The following is a 17,172-nucleotide window of genomic DNA, read 5'->3' as shown; positions in this document are numbered from 1 at the left end:
AAGGGCAGACTAAGGCAATGCACGAATGAAAATGGGCCCACAAGACAGACCCTAACGATCCTTTCCTGCTCCTACCTATCCTTGCTACTTTTTCTGCTGCTTCAACTGGGTCATCTCAGCCAAAAACAGAAGTGGCTGATGTGGGTTCTGAAAATGATTAACCCAAAAGGTATATCTGTGCAAACAAGCTGAACCGCTTCCCAAACAGCATGGACTGCACTAATGCAAACCGGAAAAGCAACCCATGAAGACCACCCACCCCCAGTGCTCCTGTTTTGGGGAAAAAAAAAAAAAAGAAATGCCCATGGCAGAGACAATGCATACTTTAGTTTATTTATTTACTTATTAGATCGCTTTTCACCATAAATCAGAGCCTTGTCACATACACAGGGCAGCGTTCCTGCCTGTGACCATGGCTTAACAGACATTAGCCCTTACTCAACCATACTGACTTGTTTTCCTCCGACAGGATGCTGGCTTTAGTGTGGCCCTCCAGTTTCGTTACTACCCGTAGAGTGAATGGTACTGTTCACCAGATGCCCCCATCCTTCAAGATTCATCTCCATGACAATGGGAGGGGAGGGGCTACAAAAGGGTTTGACTATCTATCAATGAGAGGCATGCGGCATATGTGGGGGGGAGGGGGGAGGAGGGGTGCGCTGTTTGCTTGTCCTTTTGCAGAAGTTACTGTGGCAATTCTGAAATATTTGCTCTGTGGAAATTAAAGATGCAGACTTAAACCATGCAAGGTTTACCGAAGTGTGAGAGGATGAAAACAGAGAGAGAGATCTTGCAGGTCCTAAATAGCATAAGTCACCAATGACAACACACATTATTATTATGCCACTTGCGCTCACTCCAAAACCTTGTGGCTGGTCTCATCCGGCACTTTTAATGCAAAGTTGCTCAGTTCTTCACTGCACTGGACAGCTGCGTGGGGAGATAAGCCCCCATTCATTTGTACCCTGCTGTACGTGGGTAGGGTGTTGAAGAAAGATAGGAGAGTTATATAAAACAAACAAGATATCCAAAACAGGCAGGCACAGAAAGATATTAGCTGGCTCTGCCATGTGGTGCTGAAAAGGAAGATCTCCTCAGGTGCCCAGAACCTTACAGCCTTTCTTCTCATGCCCTTGCCTGAAGCCCTTCTGGGCACTGATAGATTTCGGACAAGAAGCAGCTGCAGACTGGAAGAAGAACTTGCCAATCAATCTCAATCAAGCTTTCTCTCTTCCAAAATAAAAGGCCCATCCTTGGAGCTTGAGCCTCAGGTAAAATTCACACTACCTTCTTACGTCCTGATTCTCTAACCTTGCCATTTGATAATACTGAAATATTCTTTTTTCTGACCATCGCCTTCTACATCTATCGCTATTACTCTGCTGTCAACAACTGAGTGTTTAAAATCAGTCATTTCCTGAACTTAAGGTAGCATGGCTCCAAGCACAGAGTTAGTGATAGTTTTTTTTTCTAATTTTTGCTGTGGAACAGCTGAAAGCATAAAGTCTCATGCAGGACAATGTGGCAGCAGTCAGCGGAGGAAAAGAAAGCCTTTTAGGCTGACAGGAGTTCCCTTGAGGAAGGCTATGGGGGAACAGTGAGGGATTTAAAATTTTGCTGCCCCTAGGCACTGTTGCCCTCCCTCCCCTTCAGATAAGAGACAAGAGAACATCTAAAGTACAGCTTTCTTTGTTCTGCTCCAGGCTCACCTCCTTCTCTTAAATCCATGAAAGACAGGAGGAGATGGGCAGAGTGATTTTTCTAGGCTTCCTGCTATGTGCTGTGGCCTCACTTCCCTCCCCCCTTGTTTCCTGCACAGGATAGGAGAGGAAGGGCTGGAATAAGGAGAAGAGCAGTTTTTCTTTGCTCTGTCCCTTCCAGCCTCATCCCTTCCTTCCTGTTCTCTGCACTGGAAGGGGAGGGTTTAGAACAGGAAGGAGGCCAATCTCTGTTGAGTGAGCAGAACTAGGAGGCATCAAATTTTCAACTGACCCTGCTGCCCCTCAGAATTTTGCCACCCTAGGCACAGGTCTAACATGCCTATTGGCAAATTCAGGCCTGATGGAGCGAGAAGTTGAGAGCAGTATTCAAGGGTCTGTTTATGCAAGTATTTGAAGATTTAAAAAAATGTAAATCTCTGAGTGGAGTGGGTTAAGTTTTTCTCTATAGAGTAACTGAGATTTTTAACATGACATAGGAAGTTTTATTTTTATAAAGTAAAATACAAATTAATAGTATTTAATATATAAATATGTTCAAACTCTTGCTGCAGAAACTACTTTTAGTTGCTGCAGAAAACTGGGCGCTGTGCTTCTAACTCTTAATTTGCCCACAGTAAGGTCCTAACTCCAAAACAGCCGCATTGGTATGCTCTATGAGGAAGTTAGCTAGTGAACAAGTTAGCCAGATCACTTGACCCCTATAGTCAGTGGGATATACTTCTGCGGTATCTGTCTAACTGGCTTCTGAAAAGTGAGCTGGCAGCTTCCCTTTTTGATTCGCACAGCATCAATGACTTAATTTTTAGATGAACCTTGTACTTTTTCTCTGACACCCTATTCTACGTTTACCTTACGTTTTCACAAACGCGCATGGTGAGGTGAGGAAAGAGATTCAGCTTTCTCTAGGAACAAATAATCTTCCAGAGCTGCCCTTCTTCAGGAAAACCTCCTTCTCATGGCAGGGACTGGCCGGTGCCACCCAGATTTGGTTCCTTGCTCCTCTGTGACGTATATGTTCGTGGCCCCGCACAAGAAACAAGCGAAAACGCGCAGAGATGACGTTATCCCGCGTTCCAGGGCGCAGCCTCCCGCGATGACGCCACAGCGCGGCCGTGACGTCACGGTCTCGAGGAAGCCGCTCAGGGGAGAAAGCGGAAGGCGGGAGTTTTGATGCGCAGATGTTTTGTTTCTCTTTGAATGGCGTAAGGTCGGTAGTGGAGTTTGCATGGTTCACTGCGGCCCGGCCTTGTCCTGGTGGTTCTGACGTTGCGCTCTGCCTGCGCGGTTCTCTGGAGCCGGTGGAACCCCCCCCCCACCTCCCTTAGGCTTTCTCCGCGGGGGCGGGGAGGCACGGCTGCCGGCGCAGGTAAGAAGGGGAAAGGCCGCGGCTCCGGGGCCAGGCCTAGGTGGACTTCCCGCCCCTAGTTGAGCGGGCACGCGAGGAACCGCGAAGGCCCTCCTGCTCTCACGTTTCGGGTTGTGGATGGGCGGGCTTGGCGACTCTCTGCTCCCCCCTCCTCCCTAGAAGCTGGAGAGACGCTTGGGCGGGAGGCGGGCCTGCTTGCGGATGGGCGTGGAGCGCTTCCTTTTGCCCATTCCCAAGCCTGGTGTGGGCTTCGGAGCAGGCGCAGCCGGAATGCGGACGCTGTTGCCGTTTCTGGTTGTGCTCTGCCCGGCGCTTCCTCCAGATTTTGTCTTTGTTACTCTGGGATACTTAGCGGCAAGTGATGAAAATAGCAAGTAAAGGGAAAGCGTGTTTATAGGCGGTCTTAAATTGCATGGCTTCCCGAGTTAAGGCGACTGTTCAGCCAGTCTGGTTTTCGGCATATCCACAATGAATATGCATGAGCTAAACTTGCACATTTGTTGTGGGATCCTGCGAATCCAAATGCCTGTGCGATGACCAGCACAGGTTTTGGTTACGGAGAAAACTGGAACCCTGAATGCATCTGGCCTCCCCTATAAGGCGCCCGAACTGCTCTCCTTTTTCTCTCCTCCCCCTTTCTCTCCCTCCCTGCTGTGCCTCGCCCTCTTTCTCTCCCTGTTTGTCTCATGCTGGCTGTGCCCTGAAGCACCTATTCCGTAACAGGAAACTTGTTAAACTCGCCCACCTTCCTCCCCTCCCTCGTAAAATAGCCAGAGGTAAATTTGTGGTAGATGAGTGAATTAAAAATAACATGTAATCTGCCTGTATGTGGATAGGCGCATTTACTAATTTTAATTAATAAAAATGTCATGTAGCTTGAACAATCCATATTTGGAACACTGTCACAAAACGCTGAGTGGGATCAATCTCTTTATGCAGTGTGTCATGATACTTGTGATATGATGAGTATCATTGAGTCAGAAGTAAATCTTTACTTCTCCTTGCATACCTAATCCACAGGGCCAGTTCAATAAGATGTGCCCAGCCTAGTGCATGGTTTTAGTCCCGTTTGGTTGTGCGTTTCCGATGCCCAATAATAGCATCCAATGCAGCAAGGATATTAGCGTGTTTAAAATGTGACATAAGAAACGTGTACCAGATAGTGCCCATCACATTTAAATTCCATGTAAATGAAAACCGCTGTTACCACCTGATGCAGGAAAGTGCGCCCAGTGCACATAGTTTTCCAGTGTAAAAAAAAAACTCCAGCTCTGGAGGTCAGCGGTGTAGCCAGAACTGATTTTTTTTGGGGGGGGGGGGGGGGGTGCGCCAGGGTTAACATGGGTGAGCAGATTGGGTCTGATGTTTGTGTGTTTGCTTTTTACATGATATTCTTGTGTATTTATAAGACAAAATACAGATTGATAAACATATTTATTTATTTATTATTTTTATATACCGATGTTCCTGTATAATATACATATTGCACCGATTTACAAGGAACTGAAACTGTCGCCTCTGGGGCAGAATACATTGGAACAAGTTGAAATAAAGAACTTACAGAGAGATAAAAAGGACTACATTCAAAAACTGTTAGCTGAAATAAAGTACAACTCAAAAACATATGTACAGTGTGATAGATGGACCGGGGTCTATAAAGTCATCGACTTCATCGGGCCTTAGCTCTCCGGGAACGCTTGGGTGAAAAGCCACGTCTTTAGCTTCTTTTTGAATGTCATGAGGCAAGGTTCTTGGCGGAGATCCATGATGCATATGTTGCAAACTATTTAGAAATTCTTTGTCAGGTGCACTCTAAGGCATTATTTATGGATAAATATTTCAAGCACGTACCAACATTTTATATGCTTTATCAATCTGTATTTTGTCTTATAAATACACAAGAATATCATGTAAAAAGCAAACACACACAATCAATCATGTAATAAAACAAATATCAATGTATTCTTCATGAATCCTCTTTCTAAAAAGACAGATCATCATAACTACAAAAAATAGCAATAATCATAAGAACAAATGCAGAGCAGAACTAGGACAATTCACATTACAATTCAATATGCAAAACAAAAAAATTTTCAAATTCTGGTATCACCTCAGCGAAACAATCCTTCCATTGCTAAAATTTTGTGAGATAACACAAACCTCTGCAAAAAAAAACAAAAACAAAAAACATCTAGAACCTTGCCTTTGCCATTCCATACAATCACAGCACTAATGCTCAGGAATCAAATACTCTTTTATTTATAAAAGGCAGCAATACAAATATTACACCAGGCCTCAGAACACTAATACGCCATCTTCTCGGGAACGAGAACAAGCCAGACTGGTACAAATCCCTACAGAGAAAATACACATCAACAGAAATACTGCCCCTTGGTCACACACTGGCAGAGCACTGACTGACCTTTATCTAATAGAGAAATAAGGGACTGAAAACTAGAAACCAAATCATGCAGACAAAACAGCCTAAGAGACCAGATTCTGAACAGTGGAACTCTAAAGAGAGAGCAAAATACAATACATAAGAAATGCACATTCCCAAAGATAGCACATTCCATCTGCTTAAAAAAAAAAATCAATTAAAAAAATTGTTTGTTTTTTTTTTACATTTGTCTGATCTTTTCAGTTTTCTTTTCAGTTGGTCCTGGTCTCCCACTCTCCTAATAATTCCTAACATTCTGTTTGCTTTTTTGACCAATGCCACACCCTGAACAGAGGATTTCAAAGTATTTTCCATTATGATGCCCAGGTCCTTTTCTTGGGTGGTACCTCCTAATATGGAACCTAACATCTCTCTCACACACCCAACAGGCTCTCACTTTCAGGCTCCCACACACTAACACAGATCTCCCCCCCCCCCCCCCCATCTACAGTCTCACACTCTCCCCTCACTGCCCCCATCCCCAGCAGTCTCAATCATTCTCTCACTCCCTACCTTGTTCCAGCCCCTTCCATTCCCTCCCTTACCCCCTTTTCTTCTCTCACTCCTCCATTTCAGTTCCTTCCCTCCCCTCTCCCTTCTCCTCCGTTCCCTTTCCATTCCATTCCTTCCCTCTCACTCACAATCCCCTCCTCGGTAAGAGGGAAAGAAAGGAAAGGGAAGCTGAGCGAGTGAGGCAGATGGAAAGGAAAGGGATGAGGAGAGAGAGGCAAGGGAGTGAGGCATTCTTACTCCTCCTCCCTTCCCTTTCAGAGCGTGTCTCCCTCTCCTCCTGCGGCCTGTCACATCACTGAAGTCTTCTTCAGCTCGGTCTTCAGCAAGCCGTCCGATCATCGTTGTCCTCTTCAGCCCGCGGGGGGGGGGAGGCCAGGAAACCTCGTGGGCAGATCTTCAGTCCGCTGCTGTGGTTCTGCTCATGCGCCTCCGGGGGGAGGATGGGATCCCTGCAGACACATCAGTGCGCCACCGCCGCGGTTCAGCTCATGTGCCTGCGGAGGGTGGGATCCCCGCAGACATGTCGTCATTGCGCCGCCTTGGTTCTTGCTATGTGCCCGCATGGATGCTGCTTCGATGTCGGGAAGCTTTGTTTGGTTGGGCCACGGCCCACTCGTGGCTACGGTGGAGTAAAGCTTACTCGCAGTCAAGGAATCATGAGAAACAGAAAAAAAATGTGGTCCTTTGTGTTGCGGTAAATGTGCCCCTTGTAGGGTAGGGTTGTTTAGAGAGAGTAAGATTTTATGTATGTACTATTTATTTATTTATTTTATATTCTGCTTTCCGGGGTTAGAACACGTTTTTTTTAAAAATGTATGTAGGGAGTAGTGGAGCAGAGCGTGATTAGCTAAAGGACACCTTAAAAAGTCCTGGGTGACTCCTTTCCGTTTGGTAAACACACACTGCAGATTTCTGTAATTTCATGTTAACAATGCACTTTTGTTAGGAATGTACAATTTAGACATCCTTTCGCCTGATGCAGTACACTTTTGAGGCACCACAGATGCTTATTTCTCTTTAGTGTGCCCTTTCTGTACGCCACTCCGCTTTCCTTCTCATTTAAATATTGCATTGGGTGCACAGAGGATGTGGTTGCGTGTGCATTAGGAAAACAGGCTTTCGGTATGAACGCCCATTTTTTTGCGCGTCTTATTGCATCAGCCTGCCTATGTAGTGTGTGGGGGGGGGGGGGGGGAAATAACTAGTAAAATGTTTGCAGGGTGGATATTAATTATATGGGCTATTGAAAAATACTGTACAACAAGATCACTTTTTTTTTAAATTATACATTGAAAAATGTACATTGCTCTTTAAAAATTTCCAGGAGGTGTACTGAATTCAGATTTTTCTTTTGCCTCTCTTAGTTATATTTAGAATTGTTAGGTAGCAATCTCTCTTGCATTTCTAAAAAATGTACAGATAAGAACAGAAACATCATTTGTTGTGCTTATTTTAACTTAGCCTGGGTGGTTTTGTCACTAAAACTCACAGTGTACTGTTTTTTTTGCACCTCATCATTTTCTTACATTGGACCACATCTATACACTCTCCAATCACCAGAGCCTATAGTGACCAGGCTCTGTAGACTGTTCATTAGTGGAAGTCTGCATGATTTGCATCGTGAAGCTCAAGGGTGAAATGCTCTCAACCACCTGAAAATTGCTTAAGCTGCTAAAACGTAGGTCTTAGTTTATTGTAGTTATAAAATGATTGTGTGGGTTTGTTTTTTTTTTTAAGCTGAAGGTTATTTTATATTGGTTTCAGTCTTCACCAGATAGTAATGGAGCAGGTTCTTCCTACTGTTTTGTAATAGGTTAGTAGAATCTGCCGTAATATTAGATGTGATGTGCTCACGTGTTCTGCAGGAGGTGAGGAACAAGAAAAGAGGAACGTGCTTAGGCTGCCTTTTTTTGTGAAAACTCTTTTCTTGACAGTGCAATACAAATTTGGTTTATATAGTAATGTATCAACACTTTCAGTCGTTGTGGGAAAACGTTTGCTGTATTACGAACGGTTTAACCCTCCTTGTTTGGCTGTGATCCAAACAGTGCCATATCCCCAATGGTTTCAGGGCAGGGTTCTCTCCTCCTTTTCCCCTCCCCCCTGTTATATACAACCTAGCCAGGCACCCAGTATGGCGATTTGCCTGAGGCTAAGAGACGCATTGATAGGTTAAGCACTCGAACTGCATTAATGGCCAGCAGAGGACTGGTAGGACTGAAAATCAGGATTGAACTCCAGGTTCCCCTGATGATACTCTTTGAGACCTTGGACAGCTCACTTTGCTTGTTGCCTCAGGTACCCATTTAGATTTTTAGCTGTGTGGGGCAGGGACTTACTGTACCTCAATGCTAATAATACTATATTAATAATACTAATAAGGGCATTAAGTAGAACTCCCTGATGCAGAGAGCTATGCTGGCCAAATGCACTCTTAGCCCTGGAAACTTAACTCTGGGATCAAAGATGGAATTAAGCTTCCGGGGCTGCTGTGCCGTCACCTAAAAAATAAAAAAATTTTATCTGCTTCTCTGCCTCTTAGCCGGATAAGTGAGTTTGGCCAGTGTAACTCTCTGCATTGGGAAGTATTACTTAATGCCCTCATTTAGCATGGGATCTCCTTGTAAGGCCACTAAGCAGTACTCTCGTACCCATACGTTTTCTGTGAGTAAAACTCCTTACTACATCGGAGGTAAGATGAACACAGAACTGTGGGTAAAAATAGTGCATTGGGCCAAATGTGCCTTTCTGCATTGGCCTGTTAAATACTGAACTCCCTGGGGATAGGAAAATGCCTACAGTACCTGATTGTAATTAGCTTTGAAGTTTCATGAAAGGTGAAATGTAAATAATTCAGAATTTATTATAACGATCAGGAATTGACAACTGCTTTTAGAAATCTCTAATTTCTTATTTGTGTATAATAAGGCTGCAACCAATTTGGCTGGTTAGTTGAGATTTATAAACGCAATCTATTGATTTTTAATGTATAAATTGGGTCTGAAATATCCTTATTTGTGTGAAGTTAATTCCTTAATCCAGGGCTTCCCAAACCTGTCCTGGGACCCCACTGCCAGTCGGGTTTTCAGGATCTCCACTATAAATATGCAAGCGAGAAACCTGTGTATGGTGGGAGACTTAGTATATGCAAATTTATCTCAGCTGGCTTTGGGGTTCCCAGGACAAGTTTGGGAAGCGCTGGATTAGTCTCTGTGCAAGGGAATGAGCCTAAACATATGCTACAATAAAACAGATATTGTTGTATCAGTAGGCTTCATAGTAAGTCCGACTCCTTTTTTTAGAAGGATGTATATTTCATATTTGAAACTTCGTTTTGCATGACCAGAACCTAATTGTTAGAGAGGTTAAATGTTGAAATCTTATTCCCATCTGCAGAACAGATTTAGTTACAAAAACGTAAACTGTTCGATATTATTTGTCAGCAGTCTCCTGATGTATTCTGCCAGCCTTTTGCACGTTTTAGAAACTATAGGAAATTGATCACAGAAAAGAATGGGGCAATCTAGTCCTGAAGGCGTGCTATTAAAACGTTTGTCTTTTTGCAAGTGGCCTATTTCAAGAATGCTTTGCCTTTCACTTTGTATCAGCATCTGCTAGAGTGACAAATTAACTGCATGTTGTGTTCTTCTGCCTTGTTTCTGTCATCATTCTTCTACAATAATTGTTGATTTTTTTTTTTCCATTTAAAGAAAAATAGAAAGTTAGACAGAATTTTGTGTTTTCCAGCTGTAGCTAGAATTTGCTTTACGCTGTATTACTGAAACTTTGAAGCCTTTTATAGTAAGACATCGGCTTTATCTTAAAGGTTATTGTTACCTTTTAAGTTTATTTAAATAAGAGACTTTGAAATGCAGTACTGCTGCAAAAGCAGTGAGGGACAATGCAGTCCAGGTCTATCTATCTAAAAATAAACTCGTACACAGTGGTGGCAACACGGGGCATTTAAACTTAGGCTGACATTTCTCTCCTAATGGAAGGGAGCCAGAGGGTTAAAGGCTTAGTGGGCTGGTCCAGATACAGCAGCATCCAATAAATTCAAACGGCATCAGACTGACAGGAGCAGCAGTGACTGGGAGGACCGGATTAGTCTGATCCTCCAGGCTTTGTTGAGACTGGGAAGCCATTTTGGGATTCTGCAGCAGTGTGGAATTAGAATATGCTTTAAACTTGGGAACTTCCCTTTTGAGAAATACAGCTGGAGAGGATGAAGGGCATAGGCTACAACCTGATCCTTTCTTCCGAAGGTGTGAATCAGAGAGGACACTGGATTTGAGACATAGGTTTGATGCATCTATTACTCTTAAATCAGTCTGGGAGCTGTACAAGAGAGCAAGTTGTAAATGAGAGACTGTTTTTGAATGTGCATATTGCATGCGGATTTGCTCTTGTCTGTTTCACTGTGGTTGATGTGCTTGTTTACACAGTATTGTACTGCTGCTATTTCACCGGAACAGATCTGTTTTGCATTCATGTGCAGCCCGTAGTTTTGATTTTTTTAAGTGTTTCTGTTGTTGGCATTCTCCGTGTGCAAACCTCATCGTTTCACATGAGCCAGGCTGCATTTCTCAATCAGGGCTACTATGTCACAGTAGCTGTATTTGTTTGCTCTCAGTTTTGTGGTGTTTAAAGCTGCTGGTTTGTTCCATACCTGCAGTATTTCAGACTTCTGATGTGCTGTGCTAAGTGACGGAAGTCATTTAACTTAGTAAATTACTGCATGACAGCCAACGCAGCATTACATTGTACAGAACTTTGAATGCATTGCTCAATCTGTATAATTTTATTGTTACCTGGCTTTGCTCTTTTTGGCAGTACACTAAAACTGTGTTTAAAACAATCAGTAATATATATATATATATATTTTAAAAAGGTCAAAGGCTTTTGTGTATGATTCTTTATTTTTGCCTTAAGTTTGTTTTATGTTCAATCCATGCCCTGTGCTTTTTCAGCCTGTTCAGTTTGGCAGTCTAGCAGTTGTTACCTGTTGGATAGATGATAGTGTTTAAAAAGGTTAAATGCAATACAAAGCAGCAGAACCATTACTTTAAATTTTTGGATATCAATGTCTTATTTCTTTATGTAAATGCACTTGTAAATTGCTTACTTTTTTTCTGTTTTGAACAACCAGAAAAGAAAATTGGTTAGAGCTATAAGACTTTTTGCTTTATAAGTTAATTTTTTTTAGTTTAGTCAGTTGAAAGCAGTGTTCTTTGATCTTTTTTTTTAATTTGCCTATAAACATAAATGCTTTTCTTTCAAAGGGGGAGGCAGCAGGTACAGGTAGCAGGGGTTCATATTGTTTGTAAAGCAGAAATCCTTAGCCACATATTGTGTCAAAGTAATTTATCATTGTAGAGTGACATTTGGGCAGGGGACAAACCTGAAAAACAAAATATTTTAAGTTTTAATTTTTTTCCATATAGATTTGTGTACGCCATACAGTCGTGAAATCCTTTTCCTCACAACTCCCGTCCCGTCCCCCCCCCCCCCCCCCAACCTTTCCAGGTAGTCTCCATGGAGTCACATGACCTGTCGTGTGCCACCCCCTAGGGCATGTGACCCATCTGTAAGAATCCATGAAATATACTACCGTCAAAGAATGGCAATTACAGGTAATTACCCATTTACGGTCTAAATTAATTGGTGCTATGGCTGGTGTTTTACTGTTTTATGGTCACTGCTTGCAGGTTTGCAGCGATGACTGCAAGGTGGCAAGATGGCAAGAGGTTGCATTGAGCTAGACCTGTGGTACAATGTTACTGCTGGCGCATCTTGCTGTGTAAGACTAAAATCTGGCAGCTTATCATAAAGCACCTGTAGACTGTATGTAAAGAGAGCACTAGGTGCAAGCCTGCAGCTTGCAAAAGAGAGGTTAACCTAATCGTAGCATGTCTTGTGCTGTCGGTGTATCTGAAGGACAGGCAGAGTGGGTTGCAGCCAGTCGAGTAATCTGATTGGCCAAATGCCTGTGATGCCTTCACAAGAAGTAATCAGACTTGCACTGCCATACCTCATTCCCGGAAGGAGCTGCATTTTTAGCTCTTAAAACAGTTTGGTTTTCTGCGGTTTATTGTTTTATTTCTGCAGTTTATTGTTTTATTTCTGCTAAGGAGGATAGGTTAGAGTGTAAAGACCTTTTTGTAAAGGTGTGTAGCATAACATGGCAGCATTATTTTCCATGTATTTAAATGAAACAAATACCTCAAGGAGCATAGGCTGCTTGTGCTGATTTTAAATATATGCGCCCAACATTTGTGACTTTATTTTTTTCAGGTTCATATTTTTTTTTTTAATTTTTACTTTAAAACTGTTAGCATATATATTACTAGAACACTTTTCTTGGTACATTTACAATCCCACAGCCACCAGTCCAAGTGCATTATTTTAAGGGAGACGTTTGTTCAGGCAAGGTATTGTGGGGACAGAGGGTGTAGCAAACCCTCTGTACTTAAGGAGAACTTTGCTTGCGGGAATGAGTCCCAGTACTCAGCCGCGTGCTGTGAGTGAATGTTTTAAGCCAAGGGAATACAGGCCTTTTCAGTTTCTCCCCACTCAGAAAGCTACTAAAGTGTAGCACTGTACACCCTCAGGTGATTGAGAACTTAATTTTAAAGTTAACCTTCTCCATGGTTACGGGGCTTGGTGCCAGGCCTTCAGTTCCTCTTGTGCATCCCATGAGGAAGTAGCTACAGGGATGCATAACTCCCTGATGGGATTCACAGGGCTTTGGTTTGAGGGGGGGGGGGGGGGGGGGTATTTTTGTTTTAGGCATGCACCATGTTTGAAGGTGTATAGCATTGTATATATTCTTGGGGAAACTTTTTTTTAAACGTTGCTGAACATTTGAGTTGAAGAAGCTACAAGAAGTTCCGCTTAACACTAAAGGTGCCTACTTTCCAGGATGTGCACATCAGTAGTCCATCAATGTGTGAATTTGAAACACACCCCATCCCCCCATCCCTGTCAGTCTTCATATTCTCCCCGATGTGTCCTGAAACAACAAAAGCTTTTAGGGACACACATTCACACCTGAAGTCTTGTTTCCCACGTCTTAAAAAAAAATAGTCTTGTTTTGGATTGTCCTGACAACTTCATGGCAATGTAACAACCAAATCAGGGGAAAGTGTTCACAGTTAATTAATATCCTTAAAAATATAGCATCTGTAATAATTCATACAATAATTTCCAAAGCACATATACATTTTATATAATACAAAAAATAACAGAAAATCAATATATCTACTACCCACCAAGTACAACATATATATACTCTAAGCCCCAATTTCTTAACATCCAGTCAGATGTATCCAGAACAAGTGGGTTATGCACCTCTACCAGCAGATGTAGGTGTCGCCGTATATATACCCCTGCAGTGACCTCAGCCTGCCGCTCTTGGTGGATGTGCATATCCCCACTGGGGATTGCTTCATTTTAAAGAGAGGAGAATTCAGGAAATATGTTCGCCCCGCTCTCCTGAGGTGATACCAATTGATCCCTCCCCCAGCTGAGAATTCCTGAGGTGATTTTCCATAGACCCTCGGACCAGTTCCTAGGTCCAGTAGCTGGTTTTCAGCTGACGTGGACTTGGCTGCTTGAGCAGCCGAAAGGCACCAGGTGCAGGAAGCTGAGTGCGGCGGTGATGGCACGTGCTCCCCCCACTGCGGCCAGAGACCGCCTCTGTACTCAGCCAGGTACGGCTGAGTTCTGATAAGTTTTTAAACAAACAAAAAACCCAGACTTGGAGGGAGGTTTTTTTTGTTGTGCAGGACTCCCTCCGCTATCGGTCTCCGTGCTCGGTGCACCGGTCCAACATTTCATCCTGCTCCGTGCGGGCTCGAGGGACGTGGGCAGGTTGAGCAGCCTCCCCGTTCCGAGGCTTTTTGCTGCACACCGCTTGGGTAGGCTGCGACAGCTTTTTGCGCGCTTACTAAGGCTTACCCTCCACAGGATGGTCCGGCGTGCGTGTCTGGTTGGGTGCTCAGTTTTTGGGCACACAGTCGGGCCTCTTAGTCTCTGTCCCCATGTTAAGCGCCATTTCCTTCCGTGCACAAGTGGGGCACTGTGCGCTTAATTTTTTTGCCGACTAGATAAGCGTGCCTAAGTGTTGTTTGTGTATGTTTTGGGTGCCTAGTTGGGCGCTAAATAAATACATTAAAAAAACCCAAAACCAAATAAAAAAAAATAGCAGCTAGACTCATGCCTCCGGCCGCCACTCAGCTCACTGTCGGCCATAATGGTGTCTGTACCTAAGAAGACTAAGCATCTTTCCTTTTTCAGGTTTGTACCAGCACTGTTTGGAGGCTCAGGTAGAATTGTCGTCTTCTGATTTCACTAAGCCTGGTTCTGCCCAGTTGGATGGGGGTTCGGGTAAAGACGTCTCAGGTGGGGCACCTGATGTTTAAACTCCCCTAACTGGTTCTGTAGCAGGGGAAGGTGGCTCAGTGAGCACTCCTCAGGCTTCTCCTGGTCTGGATACCTCTACTCCTTCATGGGTAGAATTTTTTTTTTTCCAGGGGATGCAATCTTTTTCTTCAGGCGCAGTCCTCTGCCCTGTCCAGTGCTGCTCGGGCAGAGGCCCAGACTTTCTAGTCAGCACCGGAGGACTCCTAGAGCGGCAGCAGAGGGTGAGGTTCCCCCCCCAGATTAGAACTGTCTAGAGCTATGTGTTGGTTCTTTCATAGAGATGAACTGCCAGCTCTGATTTCCCAGACCTTGACTTCCCATTTTGGTTTCCTTCTCTAAAACCTCTTGTTTTTTTCCCCATGATGGAGGCCATTGCAGTTTCCGATGCCCCTATGGAGTTTTAATTGGAGTAGATTTTAACTTTGCTATGGGTAGATAATGGAACATTATCTACCCATAGCAATGGAACATTAGTGTAACTGAGCAAAAAGCTGGCTGTGTTCCTTCGCCCATATGTACAGTATATTATGTAATGCAAAATGACCTCTAGCACAGTGTTTCCCATCTAGTGTGCCTTGAAACCTGATCAGGTGGACTGTGGGAAAAGTCACCACTGCTTGAGCTCTGCTGTATGCAACTTGCAGCAGCGGCTCTAAAACTTGTAGGAACTCCCTTTCTGAAAATGTGTAATCATGCATGCCCCCTAGCTACAGCATGAACCCCAGAGGGTGGTAGTAAGTAATGGATGGCATGCAGGGCATGGATAGCTGGAATCCGCCTTGGGCACCATACACAATGCACACGGTGCCTGCTCATCTGCGGGTGATACTAAGATCTGCAATAGAGTGGACACACCTGAAGAAGCAGAAAGAATGAAAAAACAATTTAAGAAAGCTTGAAGAGTGTTCAGATTTGGCAGCTAAGTTTCGGTGCCAAGAAGTACAAGCACTTGGGGTGCAGTAATCCAGTTGAGCCCTATGTGATAGGGGGAGAAGTACTAATGTGCATGGACTGTGAAGTAGACCTTGGGGTGATGGTGTCTGGAGATCTGAAAGAATCAAAGTAATGTGACAAGGCGAAGGCTAAAGGCAGAGGGATACTGGGCTGCCTAGAAAGAGGAATAACTAGCAGGAAAAAGAGATAATGCCCTTGTACAGGTCTTAGTAATGCCGCACCTGGAGAAATGTGTTCAGTTCTGGAGACGGTTTCTCCAAAAGATGAAGGCAGTCTAGAGAAGGGCAACCAAAATGGTTCAGGGTTTGTATTGGAAGATCTTTGAGGAGAGGCTGAAGGATCTACCTTGAAGAGATGAGGTGCAAGAGAAGAGAGACAATACAGACCTTCAGATTCCTGAAAGAGTCTGGGCATCATTAAAGTCTAAATCTTTTCCATTAGACTAGGGGTTCTACAGTTTTCTCTGTGGAGAAAGGTGAATAGTGGAGTTAGGATCTATACTGGGATCATTGCTTTTTTACAGATTTGTGGAGGAGCGGGTAGGGTAGTCAAATTGTGCTGATGATATAAAATTGTTAAAAGCTGTTGAATCACAAAATGATTGTGAGACTGCCCCTTGAGTACTGTTTGTAATTCTGGTCACCACTTCTCAAAAAAAGATATAGTTACACTAGAAAAGATACAGAGAAGGGCAACCAAAATGATTGTGGATGGAACGGTTCCCCTATGAGGAAAGGCTAAAGAGATTTGGACTGTTCAGATTGGAGATGAGACAGCTGAGCGGGGGATATGATAGAGATCTATAAAATCATGAGAGGACTACGACGGGTAAATGGGAATTGGTTAGTTACTCTTTCAGGTAATAGACTAGGGGGGGGGCACTCCATAAAGTTAGCAAGTAGCATATTATTTAAAACCGGAGAAAATTATTTTTCAGTCAGTGCACAATTAAGCTCTGGAATTCATTGCCAGAGGATGTGATAAAGGCAGTTAGAGTAGCTAGATTTAAAATAGGTTTGGACAAGTTCCTAGAGAAGTCCATAACCTGCTATTAATCAAATTGACTTAGGAAATAGTCATTGCTTATTACCAGCATGGGATTTTGCCAGGTACTTGTATCCTGGATTGGCCACTGTTGAGCAGGATGCTGGGCTTGATGGACTTTCGGCCTGACCCAGTGTGGCAACTTCTTATGTTCTTAAGGGTCACAATATGAAACTCCAAGACAGTCGAATTAGAACAAACATCAGAAAATATTTCTTCAGAGAGATGGTGGTGAATGCCCTCTCGGAAGAGATGGTGAAGACTAGATTAATGGAATTCAAGAGGGCATAGGATAAGCACTGTGGATGATAGAAATAAAACAAAAAACATTGGGGTTAACCTATATTAACTTTAGGAGTAACACTTTTTTTGCATGGTGTTAACCTGCATGGTGCGCAAATTTATTACCAAAAGCAAGTTACTGGGAAAACTGGATGGACCTTTGTTTTTTTTATCTGCCGTCATTTCCTATGTTACTATAAGAGAACTCTTCCATCTCCTTTATCATTTTTGTTGCCCTTCTGTGTACCTTTTCTGTGTCTCTTTTGAGATGGGGTGACCAGAACTGCACACACATACTCAGGTGCATTCGCACTATGGATCTATGCAAAGGCATTAGGCTATTCTCCATTCCCTGGCTCTTCATTTGGCCATATGAATCCTCTCCATGTCTGCACTACCTGCTCCGTGAAGGGTAGTGTGCCACACGA

The 17,172-nt window shown here is 43.5% G+C and overlaps 1 protein-coding gene across 17 annotated transcripts in view; it reads left to right on the top strand.

The window, feature by feature from the left end:
* The first annotated feature begins 1,073 nt into the window (after window positions 1-1,073).
* The window catches only part of SUN1 (Sad1 and UNC84 domain containing 1), a 106,586-nt gene continuing 90,487 nt past the window's right edge, over window positions 1,074-17,172 (top strand). For 7 of the 17 annotated variants that reach the window (XM_029577099.1, XM_029577096.1, XM_029577091.1 and 4 more), the window contains exon 1: window positions 10,146-10,341. Coding sequence is in view for 2 of the 17 variants with exons in the window: in XM_029577086.1 (XP_029432946.1) it covers window positions 2,062-2,093 (32 nt within the window). In the remaining 15 variants the exon portion in view is untranslated. The other 10 variants (XM_029577100.1, XM_029577098.1, XM_029577094.1 and 7 more) reach the window with 7 other exon arrangements.

Source organism: Rhinatrema bivittatum, chromosome 14, assembly GCF_901001135.1.
Source record: "Rhinatrema bivittatum chromosome 14, aRhiBiv1.1, whole genome shotgun sequence".
Taxonomy (NCBI): Eukaryota; Metazoa; Chordata; class Amphibia; order Gymnophiona; family Rhinatrematidae; genus Rhinatrema; species Rhinatrema bivittatum.
The sequence above is the reverse complement of the archived record's forward strand: the minus strand, read 5'-3'. Positions and strand labels throughout refer to the sequence as shown.